Source organism: Leptodactylus fuscus, chromosome 5 (genome assembly GCF_031893055.1).
Source record: "Leptodactylus fuscus isolate aLepFus1 chromosome 5, aLepFus1.hap2, whole genome shotgun sequence".
In the NCBI taxonomy this organism is placed as follows: Eukaryota; Metazoa; Chordata; class Amphibia; order Anura; family Leptodactylidae; genus Leptodactylus; species Leptodactylus fuscus.
In genome coordinates, this window is record NC_134269.1 from 109,707,269 (window position 1) to 109,726,051 (window position 18,783).

General features: G+C 43.0%; 1 protein-coding gene across 1 annotated transcript in view; it reads left to right on the plus strand.

Moving 5' to 3' along the window:
* Positions 1–18,783, plus strand: part of MCM10 (minichromosome maintenance 10 replication initiation factor) — a 37,179-nt gene that overhangs the window by 11,554 nt on the left and 6,842 nt on the right. The window contains exons 12-17 of the mRNA XM_075274027.1: positions 2,972–3,194; positions 10,109–10,250; positions 13,854–13,966; positions 15,383–15,496; positions 15,887–16,032; positions 17,223–17,265. Of these exons, the coding sequence (XP_075130128.1) occupies positions 2,972–3,194; positions 10,109–10,250; positions 13,854–13,966; positions 15,383–15,496; positions 15,887–16,032; positions 17,223–17,265 (781 nt within the window). The remainder of the gene's footprint in view (positions 1–2,971; positions 3,195–10,108; positions 10,251–13,853; positions 13,967–15,382; positions 15,497–15,886; positions 16,033–17,222; positions 17,266–18,783) is intronic.

Below are 18,783 nucleotides of genomic sequence, written 5' to 3' on the forward strand. Positions count from 1 at the left end.
CTACTTAACCGGGGCAACACAGTGGCTCAATGGTTAGCACTTGTGCTCTTTAAAACAAGTTATAATCTCCACAGTGTGATTTCTTTGTAGGCGACCATTTAGAATAGTGTGAAAGCTGTATGATTGTTGCAATGAACGGGAATTGATAAGTCTGGTATTTTTCTATCACAATCTTCAGGAGGAGATGGAAAGTAGTCCCTCCCTAAAAGCTACAGGGGAGAGGTATACAGAGACTTACTTACGCTGGGTTCACACCTGCTCCTGTGTCTCCGTTCTCAGGTTTCTGTCTTCTGCAGACAGAAGACGGAAACCTGTCAGACCGTATCCAGCTATGAGCGCCGGTGAGCGTTTTGTGCTCTCCGCGGCGAAACCTTTTTTTTTTTTTTTTTTTTTTAAAGCCGGACACAAAGTCCTGCATGTTCGACTTTGTATCTGATTAAAAAAAAAAAAAAAAAAAACGGTTTTGTCACAGAGAGCACAAAACGCTCTAATGAATGGGTTTGAATAATGCCTGCAGGTTTCAGTTTCCTGTCCAGTTTTGGGCAGGATGCGGAAACCTGCATAACTGAGACCGGGCGCAGATGTGAATGAACCCTTACCTGCGGTTTCCTCTTCTGTGTTGTACATTTTTCTCTCGATTTTAATTCATTGTAAAGATCACACAGCTCACACACTTGGTCTTTCTGACCCTGTACCAGTCTACATAGAAAGATGGAAAAGTGATCTGCAGAAAACAAGAAATACCTGCTTATTGAGCATAACTTCTGTAGCGGTTAAAGATTTTTAAATGGGTAGGTGCATAAAAAAAAAACAGCCATAAATCATAACCTGGCATTTTCCCTAGGTAAACTTCCTGTCAAAGAAACTTGCATTGCCTCACTCCACTACATTAACATAAAACATTTTATAGTTGGCTGAATGTGGGAAGGCATAAACGAAGTAATTCCTTTATTCCGTACTCTAAAATTTTATCCATCTCTCAGTTGTTAATAAATCTTGTTCAGTAAGGCTGGGTTCACACATGGATTTTTGGTAGCCGTTCACTTCTTTTCTCCGCTAGCAGTTTTGTGCCACTCGCGGGAAAAAAGAAGCAACCTGCCCTTTCTTGCCGCGGAATCCGATGCAGCGTCTGTGGTGCGACACGTCCCTTCCGACGAGCCCATTTACTTGGGCCTAATCTGGAGCGGAATGCACTGCATCGGCATCCAGTCTCGGCTAGCCATTTTTTAGACCGGATTCTGAGGCGGCCTCCGTGTCAAATCCCAGTCCAAGAATCCCAGTCCAAGAATCCCAGTCCAAGAATCCCAGTCCAAGAATCCCAGTCCAAGAATCCCAGTCCAAGAATCCCAGTCCAAGAATCCCAGTCCAAGAATCCCAGTCCAAGAATCCCAGTCCAAGAATCCCAGTCCAAGAATCCCAGTCCAAGAATCCCAGTCCAAGAATCCCAGTCCAAGAATCCCAGTCCAAGAATCCCAGTCCAAGAATCCCAGTCCAAGAATCCCAGTCCAAGAATCCCAGTCCAAGAATCCCAGTCCAAGAATCCCAGTCCAAGAATCCCAGTCCAAGAATCCCAGTCCAAGAATCCCAGTCCAAGAATCCCAGTCCAAGAATCCCAGTCCAAGAATCCCAGTCCAAGAATCCCAGTCCAAGAATCCCAGTCCAAGAATCCCAGTCCAAGAATCCCAGTCCAAGAATCCCAGTCCAAGAATCCCAGTCCAAGAATCCCAGTCCAAGAATCCCAGTCCAAGAATCCCAGTCCAAGAATCCCAGTCCAAGAATCCCAGTCCAAGAATCCCAGTCCAAGAATCCCAGTCCAAGAATCCCAGTCCAAGAATCCCAGTCCAAGAATCCCAGTCCAAGAATCCCAGTCCAAGAATCCCAGTCCAAGAATCCCAGTCCAAGAATCCCAGTCCAAGAATCCCAGTCCAAGAATCCCAGTCCAAGAATCCCAGTCCAAGAATCCCAGTCCAAGAATCCCAGTCCAAGAATCCCAGTCCAAGAATCCCAGTCCAAGAATCCCAGTCCAAGAATCCCAGTCCAAGAATCCCAGTCCAAGAATCCCAGTCCAAGAATCCCAGTCCAAGAATCCCAGTCCAAGAATCCCAGTCCAAGAATCCCAGTCCAAGAATCCCAGTCCAAGAATCCCAGTCCAAGAATCCCAGTCCAAGAATCCCAGTCCAAGAATCCCAGTCCAAGAATCCCAGTCCAAGAATCCCAGTCCAAGAATCCCAGTCCAAGAATCCCAGTCCAAGAATCCCAGTCCAAGAATCCCAGTCCAAGAATCCCAGTCCAAGAATCCCAGTCCAAGAATCCCAGTCCAAGAATCCCAGTCCAAGAATCCCAGTCCAAGAATCCCAGTCCAAGAATCCCAGTCCAAGAATCCCAGTCCAAGAATCCCAGTCCAAGAATCCCAGTCCAAGAATCCCAGTCCAAGAATCCCAGTCCAAGAATCCCAGTCCAAGAATCCCAGTCCAAGAATCCCAGTCCAAGAATCCCAGTCCAAGAATCCCAGTCCAAGAATCCCAGTCCAAGAATCCCAGTCCAAGAATCCCAGTCCAAGAATCCCAGTCCAAGAATCCCAGTCCAAGAATCCCAGTCCAAGAATCCCTGTGTGAACATAGCCTGAGGCTGGCTCTTTTAGGTTGTTGAGGAACCATATAGAAATAAGTGGACAAGGAATCTGGGGAAGACTTCCACCTCCACTTCATTTGCTGAACCAGCAAAACCTTGCTCAGTTTCTGTGATAAGATTGAGCAGGACCATTAGAAACTGCCTCAAAATTAGCACAGAATTCCACCATGTGAACATGCTTTTTGAACATGCTTTTTAAGTGTTTAGCACTGAGCAGTTCTATTTTTTTTTTTTTTTTTTTTTTTTTTTTTTTTTTTTAAGAACAATTTGTGAAACTGATAGATGAAGCAATGATGTCCATTACTTGTCCACAAGGTTGATTTCATGCTTACATTTTTAGATTTCTTGAGAGTACTGGTAATTCGGAAGTGTCTAGCACCGCTACCTGTGTAAGACAAGCGACTTTTCAATCTCCAAAGCAAGCGTCTGAGTTCCCAGTTGGTCAGATATTTTCAGCACCAAAGCTGGCTCGTGGTTTTGCTGACGGAGAAGACGTTCTGTTTTTTGATTCTTCTTCCCCTCCTCCTGTGAGAATCTTAAGTCCTTTTTCTGAAGCTAAAAAGGTAAAGAGAACCTTGCAGAATTCTTATAAAGATGTATGTAAAGTTGTAAAGTCTTGCATTTTTAACCGGTTAAGGACCAGGCCCAAAAGTATGTTAAAGACCAGGCCTCTTTTTTCAAAACTGACATGTGTCACTTTAAATGGCAATAACTTTGAGACGCTTTAACTTACACAAATGAATTTGAGATGGTTTTCTCGTAACACATTATACTTCATGTTAGTGGTAAACACTAATCAATATTTTTGCATTTATTTATAAAAAAAACTAGGAAATTTGATGGAAATTTGAAAAAAATTGCAATTTTCAAAATGTGAAATTCTCTGCTTTTCAGGCAGATAGTCATACCATCCAAATACATGAATAAATATTATCTCCCATATCTCTGCTTTATATTGGCATCATCTTTTGATTGTATTTTAATTTATTTTGGACGCTACAAGGCTTACAAGTGTAACAGCAATTTTCCAGATTTACAAGAAAATTCTCCAAACCAATTTTTTAGGGACCACTTCAGTTCTGAAAGTAATTATAAAGGCCTGTATAATAGAAACCCCCATAAATTACCCCATTTTCAAAACTGCACCCCTCAAATTATTCAAAACAGCATTTGGGATGTTTGTTAACCCTTTAAGCATTTCATAAGAATAAAAATAATATGGCAGTGAAATTTAGACATTTCATTTTTTTTCACTAATACATTCATTTAGACCCAAAATTAACACATTCACAAAGGGTTGAAGGAGAAAATGCATCTGACAGTTTATTGTGCAATTTCTCCCATGCACAGAAATACCCCACATGTGGGTGTAAACTGATTTTTGGGCACACGGCAGTGCATGGAAGGGAAGGAGCGACACTGGGTGTTTGAACAGCAGATTTTGCTGGAATAATTTTCAGCGCCATGCCTTATTTGCAGAGACCCTAGAGTACCAAAACAATGGAAACCCCCCAAAAGTGACCCCATTTTAGAATCCACACCCCTCACAGAATTCATCAAGGGGTATAGTCAGCATTTAGACCCTACAGTTGTTTCACAGATTTTACTAACATTGGGATGTGTAAATGAAAAATTACTAAAATGTCACTTTATCTCCAAAGTTTTCATTTTCACAAAGGGTTAAAGGAGTAAAAGCCCCCCACAGTTTGTTAAACAATTTCTCCTGAACACGGCAATACCCCATATGTGGCTATAATCTGCTGTATGGGAACATGGCGGGGCTCAGAATGGAAGGAGCGCTATTTGGCTTTTGGATGGCAGATTTTGCTGGAATAATTTTAGGTGCCATGTCGCATTAGCAGAGCCCCTAGAGTACCAATACAGTGGAAACCCCCTAAAAGTGACCCCATTTGGGAAACTATACCCCCCACAGAACATATTAAAGGGTAGAGTGAGCATTTTGACCCTACAGCTGTTTCACAGATTTTATTAACATTGGGCCATGAAAATGAAAAATTACTTTTTTTTCAACAAACTGTCAATTTAGCCCCAAATTTTTAATTTTCACAAGAGGATAAAGGAGAAAAAGCTCCATAAAGTTTGTTACACAAATTCTGCTGAACACAGAAATGCCCCATATGTGGTCATAATCTGCTGTATGGGAACATGGCGGGGCTCAGAATGGAAAGAGGGCTATTTGGCTTTTGGAGGGCAGATTTTGCTGGAATATTTTTCAGGTCCCATGTCGCATTTGCAGAGCCCCTAAAGTACCAATACAGTGGAAACCCCCTATAAGTGACCCCATTTTGGAAACTACACCCCTCATAGAATTTGTCTAGGGGTAGAGTGAGTATTTTGGCCTCACAGGTGTTTCACAGATTTTATTAACATTGGGACGTGAAAATGAAAAATTACTTTTTTTCTCAATAAATTGTCCATTTAGCGCCATAGTTTTAATTTTGCAAATAGTTTAAGAATTAAAAGCCCCCCACAGTTTGTTACACAATTTCTTCTGAACACGGCAATACCCCATATGTGGCCAAAATCTGCTGTATGGGTACATGCTGGGGCTCAGAATGGAAAGAGCGCTATTTGGATTTTGGAGGGCAGATGTTGCTGGAATAGTTTTCAGGTGCCATGTCGCATTTGCAGAGCCCCTAAAGTATCAATACAATGGAAACCCCTCAAAAGTGACCCCATTTTAGAAACTACACCTGTCAAGGAATGTTTCAAGGGGTATTATCATTTTGAGCCTAAAATGCTTCCCAAAAATTAATGTACAAAATGAAAATTGAAATTTTTAAAAATATGCCATTTCGGTGCCCAATACGTTGCACCCACTTTGTGTTGTCAGAGACCTGCACTCCTAAAACTATTAAGTGGGCCATCCCGGGGGTCAAAAAATTATATATGTGGGTGTAAACTGCTGCTTGGGCACACAGCAGGGCTCAGAAGGGAAGGACCACTGTGCGTTTTAGCTTTTGGGATACAGATTTAGAGGGACCCTCTGGGCGCCATGATGTTTTTGCAGAGCCCTGGAGGTTCCAGTAAACTGGAATTCACCAAGAAGTGACCCCATTTTGTAGGGGCAATTTTAGGGTCTCTGCAAATATGACGTGGTGTCCAAAAACGAAGAATCTAAATCTGCACTCCAAAAGCACATATTGCTCCTTCACATCTGCACCCTGCTGGGTACCCAAATAGCAGTGTATGCCCACATGTATGACACTGGTGTACCCCGGATAACGTACTTAATGCCATATGTGGGTAGAATCGGCTGTTTGGGCACAACCGGGGACAGAAGGGAAGGAGCGCTATTTTGGTTTTTGGAGCACAGTTTGGTTTTTTTTGCCACTTTTGCAAAGCCCCTGAATTGCCAATAAAGTGGAATCCGCAGACATGTCACCCTATTTTGGACACTACCCCACTGATGGGATTTATCAAGTGGTGTAGCGAGAATTTTTAACCCTTGAGTGTTGCATTTATTTAGTTTCCAGAAATGAAATCGCAACTGATAGAGAAGTTAGAAATGAAAATTTTACAGATTTGCCATTTCAGTGTGCAACATGTTGTGCCCGACTTATGTCAGCAGAGACACTCCAAAAACTGTTAAACGGGTATCCCAGGCACAACAGCTTTTAGAGCGTTCATCTCTGATACAAGTCGGGCACAATATATTAGGCACTGAAAGGACGTATTCCTGGAAAAATGGTCATTTTCACCTCTCACAATCCACTACAGTTATAGTTATATATATAAAGTTATAGCAACACTTGGGGGTTAAAAATGCTGTCTGTACCCCTGGATAAATCCTTCAGGGGTGTAGTTTCCAAAATAAGGTAATTTATCAGGGGATTCCAAATTACTGGCGTTTCAGCTCTACAAAAGTGTCATGGCATCCAAAAACCAAACCGTCTGTGCTCCAAAAACCAAATGACCCTTCTTCCCTTCTGTGTCCGGCTGTGCCCTAGTATCAGTTTATACCCACATATGACATTATGTCCGTTATCCGGGGGTACACCAGTGTCATACATGTGTCATACATGTGTCATAAACTGCAGTTTGGACGTACAGCAGGGTGCAGAAGGGAAGGAGCGCTATGCGGCTTTTGGAGCACAGATTCAGATGTTTGGTATCTGGACGCCATGTCATGTTTGTAGAGCCTGTAAGGTACCAGAAAAGTGGATTCCATGGGGTACCAGGAGTGACCCCATTTTGAAAACTGCACCCCTCAAAGAATTTATCAGGGGGTGTAGTGAGTATTAGTATCCCGGACGTGACTGCACAGCGGATGGCGAAGAGGGAATGTATAAGCTGTGCGGAGGACATTGCAAACACCAAATTCCCTACTATGTCCCCGTAGCTCCTATGATTGGGGGAGTCACTCTGGGGGTCACTTTAGGGGTCACTTCTGGTGTCTGTTCCCTCATAAGCTGTAAATCTGGGGTGTCCTCTGATATCCGCTCACACAGCTTATATATTCCCTACATGACGCACCCAGTTGTGTTCTAATAATTTGGCGATTTTTGAGGGTTTTTGTCTTCACATTGTGAGATGCTATATTTTCTTTATGTTTCTGGTGACGCGGCCATATAAGGGCTTATTCTTTGCGGGATGAGATGCATTTCGTAATGACACCATTTTTGGGTGTCTACATCTTATTGAATACATTTTATTAACCCTTTTTTGCTGGATTTTAAAAAAAAAAAATCAATCCTGGCATTGAGTTTTACTTTTTTAATTTTGCGCCATGCAGCGTACAGTATAAGTAACATGTTCCCTTTATTCTGCGGGTCGGTACGGTTACGGCGATACCTCATTTATAGTATTTTTTTATGTGTTACTAGTTCTGCAGAGGAAAAACACATTTGGGGACATAAATCAATGTTTTTTGCATCGCATCTTCTAAGAGGCGTAACATTTTTATTTTTCGGTTGACAGAGTTGGTTGAGGGCTTATTTTTTGCGGGACAACCTGCGCTTTTTATTGGTACTGTTGTCGGATGCATATGACTTTTTGATCACTTTTTATAGCATATTTTGTATGGTGAGATGGCGAAAAATCATTACTTCCGGCGAGTTTTTTCCGTTTTTTTTTTCCGGCGTTCGCCGTGTACATTAAATATTATTTCAGTTTTATTGTACAGATTGTTACGGACGCGACAATACCAAATATGCATTGTTTTTATTACTTTTTAGTTCTTTTTTTATATAATTCATTTTCTATTGAGAAAAAGGGATTTTTGGGCTTTATAACTTTATTAATTTTTTTCATACACTTCATTTTATTTTTTTTACATTTTTTTTTTACTTTTTCATGTGTCCATTTAGGACACTTCAATCAGCAATACTTTGCTGATATAGAATGCCATGTGAGACACAGCCTGCAGGTGTCCCACATGGCATTCCGTAGCAGGATGTCAGGCTGTGTAGACGCACAGCCTGACATCAGAAGGTCCTGGCAGGATCACCAGGTATGTGGGGGCTTCGGGCAGTCTGGGGTCACTGGCCAGACCCCAGACTACCTTTTACTGCTATCGGCACCCTCCGATCTCGCCGCGGGGGGTGCCGATCTGATTTAATTGTCGGCGGATGCCTTTCGATCGCGCCGTGATGTTTCACGGCGCGATCGAAAGGGTTAAAACGTCCAGTCGGACTCAGTTCCGACTGGACGTTATTGAGGAAGGGGTTAGGTGTTAGTAACACCTAACCCCCGTCCTCCCCGCACCCATCCCCCCGCGAAATAGGTACCTAAAGACAGGACGTATTTTTACAATAGTCCGGTCTTTAGGTACCTGGACCGCAGGCCGTAATTTTACGTACGGCGGTCCTTAACCGGTTAAAGGGATTCTACCACTAAATAGCTATTTTTTTTCTGCTTTAGACGTCGGAATAGCCTTTAGAAAGGCTATTCGTCTCTTACATTTAGACGTGGTCTCCGCAGCGCCGTTTTATTTCTTTAAATGCATGCTTTAACATTAATATATGCATATTAGAGATGAGCGGGTAGTGAAATATTCGACTATTCGATTCGAGTAGATCTCAATATTCGATCGAATATCAAATCCCATTATAGTCTATGGGAAAAAATGTTCGTTTCAGGGAAACCAAAATTCGACCAATTGGAGTCACCAAGTCCACTATGACACCTCAGGAGATGATGCCAACACCTCTGGAATGCAACTGGGACAGCAGGGGAAGCATGTCTGGGGGCATCTAACATGCCCAAGTCCCAGTATTCAACTAGACACTTTACAAAACTCAATATAACCTCTATGGAAAGTGGAAAAATACTTGGAAACCTTCTGTCTTCTACATTAGTATGGAGAGACAAATTTTAAGCTGAAGAAACATTAGCATGCACCTCTTTAAATCACGTTGCCCATGCCAACCACAGATGGCATTGGCAAGGGGGAAATCCAACAGCCCCCACCCTTAACTGTCATTGTATATGTGATGTGATGAGACCTCCAAAAATTACTTTTGTGGCCCTTGGGGTGAGCCCTCCCAAAGTATGGCGCCCAAATACCTCTGTATGTTAGAAGTGTATACTGAGCTTAAAACACGTATATAACTGGAGATGGGCAAGAGCCCAAAATCCTCTGTATGTTGGATGTATACAAGCGTACTGTATAGAAAGTATTCACCTAGCTTACAACAGGTATTGGACAGGAGATGGGAAGGGTAGATTGGGAGAAAAGGTGGTACGGAATTGGAGCCCTAACAAGGGCTTTTGGGGAAATTAGTTGCAAAAAGATTGTATATACAGATGGTGTATATACAATCTTCAAGCAGGGGTAGATTTAAGTTTAGCTCTTATAAGAGTTGTTAGTGTAAGATTCCTACCTAAATAATTCTAGTTGCTAGCTAACCCTGGCAGAACGTCTATCCCTGTCTACTTCACAGTCGCATCTGACCCGAATCTGAAAACCACTATTCTTATAGATTCGAGGTCACCTGATTTAGCCAGCCATTGACTGTATACGTCTTTTTTTTCCCCCATGCCTATGTTGTCTTAGTTCCTGTCCCTCCTCCCCTGCATAGTTATTGGTGTAAAAAAAAAAAAAAAAAAAAAAAAGTGCCAGGGAAGGTGGGAGGGGAATAAAATTTTTACTGAGTTTACTGCGTGGTATTCGACTGAGCACAAATATTTCAAATACCGTAACATTTCATTGAATACCTACTCGATCGTGTACTACTCGCTCATCTCTAGTGCATATATTCTGTTTTTATCGGCTGTATTTTTTTTTTCAAAGCAAAATTAGAGGAAAAAACGGCAAAAAAAATACTTTAATGATAAAACTGAATAAGGATGAAAAACCTTCAATATGGAAACAAATTCTAAAATCCATATTGCTCATCTATATTTTCACAAGAAAGTGTGAAGGAGCTCTAACCACACTATACTGCCTAATGCTGTAGTATGCATGTTTCTGTATAATTTTGCATCCCCTTATATCATGGCTATTCTTTAATAGCTGGCTGCTGTACGGAAGCTACAAGCTAGAGGGCAGAGTCTCATAAAAGAAGATCCTAACAGTATCAAGAGGAAAAGATGCAGCACCACAGATATCGATCAGGTGGTTCATAGAGTGGAAAGAGAGGTGTCATCTCCTGAAGGTAATGCTCTACTCTACTAGATTAGACTCTTATAGGCTTTACATTTCATTTATTTTCTGCTTTGGCCACTGGCATAGCAAGCTCATATGCAGTGTATTTACTCATTAGAATGTTTTATTAAAGGGGTTAACCTGGAACTATCTGAGTCCTGCAGAGCCTGCAACTCACTGATGTCACAAGCTCCCTTCTATTTGTGCTTTGGGTCTGCTTAGTAGAATAATGTTGATCATGTGACTGGCTCTTCTGGCTGACGCTACAAGTCCTAGCCTCCCCTGCTACCCTCTGCAAAAGTAAACTCCGGTCCTGGTTGCATGTTGATATTAAAGCTAAACCAATACAGAGAATCCACTGGTGAGCTTTTATTATTTCCTGGATAAACCCCAATTATATACCGTATATACTCGAGTATAAGCCGAGTTTTTCAGCACAGTTTTTGTGCTGAAAAAGTGCTCCTCGGCTTATATTCGGGTCATTACGGTAATTTTCTGCTAGCAGGCCAGGATAGCAGACTCCGCCCCCCCACCGCTCCATCACACGCCAGGTGACGTAGCCACGTAAACTCAGGCCCGCACCCGGCATGTCTGCTTCCTGCCCTGCTAGCAGAAGTACCGTAAGTACTTCTGCAGATTTTAATGTACAGCATCGCCGCGCTCCTGGCAGGAGCGTGGCGATGCTGTGGGCCCCGGCACCCGCCGCGGTGTCTGGATGCCGGGTCGGGATGCCAGGCTGTAAACGTAATGGCGCCGCTCTGCAGAGCGGTCGCCATAGAAACCAGCACCTCCGCTGTAACGCTTACAGCAGAGATGCTGAAGCTTATGCCTGCGATCTCTGATTGTAGGCATAAGCTGTGGCATCTCCGCTGTAAGCGTTACAGCGGAGGTGCCTTTCGGAGATGCCCTCCCCCCTCCTAGTTCAAAATTAGCCCCCGGGGCTGGTGCCCACCGGCCCCATACCTTTAAAGTTGCAGGCCGGCTCCTGCGCAGCGAGGCCGCAGGAGCCGACCTGTTCCGACGACAGCCGGGAGCCTAATGAAGGCTCACAGGCCTGTCATCGCTATATTACTATTACGGCTGGTCTATGACCATCCATAATAGTAATGTGGAGAATCTCCCATAGACGGCAATACACTTGTATTGCCGTCTATGGAACTTGCAATCAAATGACTGCAGGTTCAAGTCCCCCAGGGGGGGCTAAAAAAAAGTTTAAAAAAAATAAATAAAAGTTCACAGCGGGTTCACACCAGCACCTGATCTCAGTTATGCAGGTTTCCGTTTTCTGTCAGCAGAAGACAGAAACCGTCATTCAGTGTCTGTGGGTGAGCCGTCTTCTGCTGCCCATGGCGAAACCGTTTTGTTTTTTACTGGACACAAAGTCCTGCATGTCCGACTAATAAAAAAAAAAAAAAAAATTATGGTTTCAATGCAGAGAGCAGAAGACGCTCACCGGCGGACACTTTTCAAACCCATGAATGTTTCTCGGGCTGGAAACAGAAACCTGCATAACTGAGATTGGGCGCTGGTGTGAACCTGCCCTCAAAGTAGAAAATGACTGTGAAACACAAACACATTAGGTATCCCTGTGTCTGACAGTGCCCGGTCTACTGAATATAGGTGATCTGCAGTGCTTCTATTCCGTCGGGAAGGGGTTAATAGGAGCACTGCAGATCCCCTATATTCAGCCAGGCTGAATTCCAAGTGGGGGTAAAAAACCCAGTCCTCAAGCTCAGGGAAGGGGCAGACAGACAGCCAAAACACCCCCTCCCCTTTCCCAGCACTTACTGCACCCAAGAACTCGGCCATTTTAATTTTTGAAATTTTCCAGTAGCTGCTGCATTTCCCCCTAGGCTTATACTCGAGTCAATAAGTTTTCCCAGTTTTTTGTGGTAAAATTAGGGGGGTCGGCTTATATTCGGGTCGGCTTATACTTGAGTATATACGGTAGCTTTTATTTTCACCTAAAGATAGTTCAAATCAAGTTGCTTATCTTGATTTGTGGAGCGCTGCCCATTTTATTTGGATATTTTATTTTTGATTGTTTATAAAAATGTAATTGTGAGGCAAACCCTCTAAATAATAACAAAAAGGACAATAAATAAAGTAATCCAGAAAGTTGTCACTGCCTGATATGGGAATGTTAAAAACTTACTTGTAGCCTATTAAAATATGAATACCATCTAAAGATCAAGCTGCTAAGGAGGAACACATATTGCAATATGGAATGACCAGATGGCAATGGAAAGGTCAGCTGCCTGCCCCTAAATCTGCCATATCTCCTATTTATAGTCCATGCCTGTTATGTTGATGTGCACTTTTGAACACTTAAGAGTAGCCACTCTATTGGAATCTTTCAAATCTGATGTTACACATTCAGATAAATACCGTATTTTTCGGACTATAAGACGCACCTAGGTTTTAGAGGAGGAAAATAGGGAAAAAAAATTTTGAAGCAAAAACTGGTAAAATATTTAATATATGGGAGTTGTAGTTTTGCAACAGCTGCAAGGCCACATTGACAGGTGACCCTGCAGCTGTACGGGGATGCATAGAGTGTTTTTTTTTGCGGGGCCAGAAGTACTTTTTAGTTATACCATTTTGGGGAATATTTATTTCTTAGATCACCTTTTATTGAAAAAAAACCCGGTGGTTTATGATATATGATTTTCTACTTTTACATTATATATATATATATATATATTTCATTCATTCTAGGGACAGGAGGTGATTTAGAACTTTTATTTCATATTGTTATTATATATTTTTAAAGCTTTTTTTTTTTTTTACTATTTTATTTCATAGAGACAAGCCGCAATACTAATACAGCAGTGACAGGCCTGGGAGCCTCATTAGGCTCCCGGCTGTCACCCGAACAGGTCGGCTCCTGCGATATCGTCGCGCAGGAGCCGGCCTGCAACTTTACAGGTACGGGGCCGGTGGGGACCAGTCCCGGGGGAGAAGGGGCCACTGATACTGACCCGGCATCCGCTGTACTAGAGAGGCGGATGCTGGGGAGGGATAGACGCCGGGGCCTGAGACATCGCTGCCCTGCCCTGCATGAAGCCAGCGGCGGGGGGACGGAGGAGCGGAATAGCAGCATCACTCCTCCCGCTGCTGGCTTCATGCAGGGCAGAGGAGCGCAGCGATGTCGCAGGCCCCGGCACCTGTAATGGCGTCTATCACTTGCCGGCTTCCGCCTCTCTATTACAGCGGATGCCAGGCGCCACATTCGGACTATAAGACGCACCCTTCTTTTCCCCCCAAATTTGGGGGGGGGGGGGGGGGGGGGGAGTGCGTCTTATAGTCCGAAAAATACGGTAGGTACTTTCAGATAAATGGCACTTATCAGAGCTTAACAGTTTAGAGCTCTTTGCAGAGTAAGAAGAGAATATAATGGGCTGGGAACAGAGACTTAGTCATCAGCATGACCACTAGAGCTATATAAAGAGAAGGTTGTCTGAAACCTATGGAACCAGCTGTAAATGTTATGGGGTAAAATATTTCCATTTAGCTTAAGCTAAAAGTTTAAATATAATCCTGAAAAATGGAATAACCCCTTTTAAAAAATAAAATAAAATTATGTACCGGTATCTTATTCTTGTTTCCATAGCTGACAGTGAACCAGCAATGAAACGACAAAAAGAGCAACTTGCTTACATGCAGTCTGAAGAATTTCAGAAGATCCTGAAAGCCAAATCAAAGCACACCGGTGTTCTCAAGGAGGTACAGAATGATATAAATCGATATCATTTTAAATGAGGATTTTTTTGGTGTTGACCATAGCAATTATTGTGTGTATGTATAAAATATATATATAATATATTACATACATGCATACAGTGGGCAAAATAAGTATTTGATACCCTTTTTGCATGTTTCACCACCTTCAGAGAGTGGAGAGGTCTGTAATATTTTATTGTAGGTACACTTCAACTGTGAGTGACAGAATCTAAAAAAACAAAAACAAACAAAAAACAGAAAATCAGAGGGGGAGGGGGGGGGAGAAGACAGAAAAGGGAAGCAAAGCAGGTGGCCCTGGCTCCCATCCATCGACGTGCAACCTGTGGAATAACATCAGCCAATCAGGTCTCTGTATGTCTGAGTGCCCTGGAAGAGGATCCATGGTGTCCAGCTGTCCATCTGTCCATATAAGCCCCACATGTTGATCTATTTGATCTTAACCTCATGTATAAACTGTAGGCTATAATGATTTGATGAATTGATTAGTAAACTCATATATGCTATAAGTGCCATTTTTGCTGTGCTAAGCTACTTCGCTCTTCGTGGCATGGTTAAAATCCTGCCCTATCATAACAACTCTACTAGCTGCCTTTTAAGAGTGCCCTATCGGGGGATAACTGGGCTCTTGAGTTTGCGAAGAGACAACTCCTTCCTGTTCGGGGCCTTAGATATCACAAATAATAAGGAACCCACTGCCTACTTATATTGGAGATAGTGTCCGGTTGGTATGTGGACCCTGTAATAGATTCCAAAGCTGGGTCACTGTCAAGGACTATCAAGGGTTGAATATCTGGGACCCCAATGTAAGAGCGTAGACCTACACACTAGCTGTACAAACTCTGACATCAGAGGATTCCTCAATGGCCCCATCTGTGTGAGAGAGGTTTTGTGTGGGAAGGGTTGGGGAATTAGGTGAGTTTTACCTGCCAGCTCCATTCTGGTTAATTGGTCCACTTCTCTCTTTGCAAGGAAGCAGCGCACCTGAGAATATTTGCATTCCCAGTTTGCTTCAGAAACCCCTTGGAAATATGAGAGAAAAATCTGACCTTTCACCCAAGCAGTAAGAAATCTGTAATGTGTGGACTCTCTTAGCCTGCGGTGGTTGAAGTCATGTAATTGACACCACATACCCTGTTTATCTGAATTCCCCTATTTAAAGGCTATATTGACTGAGGCACCAGAAAGCTCAGCCCTTCAGAGGGTCAGTCAGCAACACTATTGTTTTGTAGGTGGCTATCTCCTGTAGAACAAACAGGAAATCAACATAGGTACAGGTACTAGATATGGGTGACAGCATCACCAATTGCTGAGACTACCTTTTGTATAGCTTCTGAAAACAAAATTAAACTTATCATATTTCCCCCACACACACACACACATACAATTGTGGTCCTTTAGGCTGAAGCAGAAATTCAAGAAAGATATTTTGAACCACTTGTGAAAAAAGAACAGATGGAAGAGAAGATGAAAAGTATAAGGGAACAGAAATGCCGCGTGGTGACCTGTAAAACGGTGAGTATGTTAACCTTGTGTATGCACACTGAGTGACAATTCTGTAAAATAGGAAATAAAGTCTTAGTTTTGCTTTTATTGGCCTGCAAGCATTTTATTACAGTGTATGTGGCTGTATCCTGTAAAGCACATCCACATCAATGTTACTACTGACGACCTACATGTATTACCGTACTTGGTAGGCCAAGAGCTATTGGTATTTTTATGTAATGTATTTGTGTAATGTGGGGTATCTCTTATATGCACTAAATTACACATTGCAGTTAGGGGGAGGTGAAATGTAGCATATGTAAGAGGTACTGTAACACAACCCCAAATCAATAATGTGTTCTAGTTGTTAGTCCTATGAATATGTATAATGACTGACCTGTTGTGGGTTTCTCTTAACAGTGTAAGTACACACATTACAAGCCACTGGACAAGTGTGTTAGCGAAAACCATGACTTCCACTGGCATGATGCTGTGAAGCGCTTTTTCAAGTGTCCATGTGGTAACAGGACCATTGCACTAGATCGGCTCCCTAAGAAACCCTGCAGGTATGCGATTAGATATCTATGTCTGATAGATGCGGTATAAAATGAATTTCTATTGTCTGTTCTTATGCATGGCCAAATGACTGAACCAATCTGCACCGAATATGGCACATCGATAAATCAGGCACTTGTCAACATTTTAGACCTGGTTTCACCTCTATGGCCTAACGTTCTCCACACATTCACAAAAAAGCAATATGGCACCACTGGATTCCACACAAAGGATATCACATGATCCGTATTGACCAATAGAAGCTTGCACGTTCTTCATTCTTAGCCTCATTAGTATACTCCTTTATCACAGGATTGCAGCACTTGTTCTGTTATCAGCCGTTATCACAGGATAGTATATTCTTCGCAAACACACCATTATCAGAAGACAGCAACATATTTGACATATGCACAAATGCAAATATATCACCACTGGCTTCCATATCAAGGACCTTCCTCACATAATATATCCCGGACTGGCCATTGGAAGCTTGCAGGTTCTTCATGCTTGGCCTCACTAGCCATAATCGGTGAGTTGCGGCACTCACTGTTTATATCACCTATTTTCAGAGGATTCTATATATTCCGCACTCGGTCACTGTTGGCCTCTGTTATCAGCCGTTATCAGAGAATATTATAGTTTTATTTTTAGGAGGTACATCTCACCTTTGCTTTGACCATACGTATATGCTTTAAGCTTGAGTTTCTATGAATTTTGTGTGAATTTCTATGAATGTGTTGAAGTTTGAGTACGGTATTTGCTTGCTGGGTGACATTTTCACTACGTTCCTGGTGTTGACTTTCAGAATATGTATTCTTTTTAGCCTTGCACTCCTTGGCGGTGAACTGAAACCTTTTATTCTTTGGTAAAAATTTCAAAAGCAATAGTTTTCTACATTTAGGTTTGGTTTTTGGGCCCAGAAACGGACAAACGGATCCATTTTTAGCATCAGTTTCTGGTGTTCACAAAACTGATCTATCAAACTCTTAATCAAATGTGATGAGAATGGCTCCTAAGGCTTTGAAAGGGGGAAAAAAAAGCTAAAAAAAAAATAAAAAAATGACACTTCAAATTTAAAAAAGAGGTTGAGCCATAAAGCCAAAACTAGGCTGTGCTTTAACAGTTAAAGCCTAAAAGGATGCATTTTCTGGGATTACTATCAAGGCTTTAAGTAAATGTCCTGTTTTTGTTTTCTTTATAGTACATGTGGCGTGTTCAAATGGGAACGTGATGGCATGCTTAAGGTATGGTTTGAACAGCTTTCTTAAGTTTTTAAATAACGTTTTTATAGTGGGGCTTTTTTTTTTGTGTATTTTTTTTTTCTTTTAGTTATAAGCAAGCGAGACTTGTCAATTGCCTTTACAGTGATACTACATTATATTGAGCTTTCCTTTATTATTTATTAGAGATGAGCGAGTACTGTTCGGATCAGCCGATCCGAACAGCACGTTCGCATAGAAATGAATGGACGTAGCCGGCACGCGGGGGGTTAAAGAGGACCTTTCACCACTTTTGGGCACATACAGTGTTATATACTGCCGGAAAGCTGACAGTGCGCTGAGTTCAGCGCACTGTCGGCTTTCCCGATCCGTGCCCGGTGTAAAGAGCTTACGGTGCCGGTACCGTAGTGCTCTATGGTCAGAAGGGCGTTTCTGACCATTAGCCAGAGACATCCTTCTGCCTTGCGGTGCCAATCGCGCTGTGCTGTGGAGCGGGGAGGAACTCCCCCCTCCCTCTCCTGATAATGCTCGTCTATGGACGAGCTGTGTGAGCAGAGGGAGAGGGCGTTCCTCTCGGCTCCACAGCACAGCGCGATTGGCGCCGCGAGGCAGAAGGACGTCTCTGGCTAATGGTCAGAAACGCCCTTCTGACCATAGAGCACTACGGTACCGGCACCGTAAGCTCTTTACACCGGGCACGGATCGGGAAAGCCGACAGTGCGCTGAACTCAGCGCACTGTCAGCTTTCCAGTAGAGATGAGCGAACACTAAAATGTTCGAGGTTCGAAATTCGATTCGAACAGCCGCTCAATGTTCGTGTGTTCGAACGGGTTTCGAACCCCATTATAGTCTATGGGGAACAGATACTCGTTAAGGGGGAAACCCAAATCCGTGTCTGGAGGGTCACCAAGTCCACTATGACACCCCAGGAAATGATGCCAACACCTCTGGAATGACACTGGGACAGCAGGGGAAGCATGTCTGGGGGCATCTAACACACCAAAGACCCTCTATTACCCCAACATCACAGCCTAACAACTACACACTTTACACACTCAATACCACCTCTCTGACAGTAGGAAAACACCTTGAAACATGTGTATTTGGCACTTGCAGTGAGGAGAGCTTGTCACCAGCAGTGAATTTGGCCCTTGTAGTAAGTTGAGGTTGGCACCAACATTTGTTTTGAAAATCAGGGTGGATTGAGCCTCTAACCAGCAGAGTTTGGGCAAATTCATGCTGGAGGGAGCCTCTAAAAACCCCAATTTGGACCAATTCATGGTGGAGGGAGCCTCTAAAAACCCCAGTTTGGGCAAATTCATGGTGGAGGGAGTCTCTAAAAAACCCAGTTTGGACCAATTCATGGTGGAGGGAGCCTCTAAAACCCCAGTTTGGACCAATTCATGATGGAGGGAGCCTCTAAACAGCCCAGTTTGGGCAAATTCATGGTGGAGGGAGCCTCTAACCAGCCCAGTTTGGGCAAATTCATGGTGGAGGGAGCCTCTAACCAGCCCAGTTTGGGCAAATTCATGGTGGAGGGAG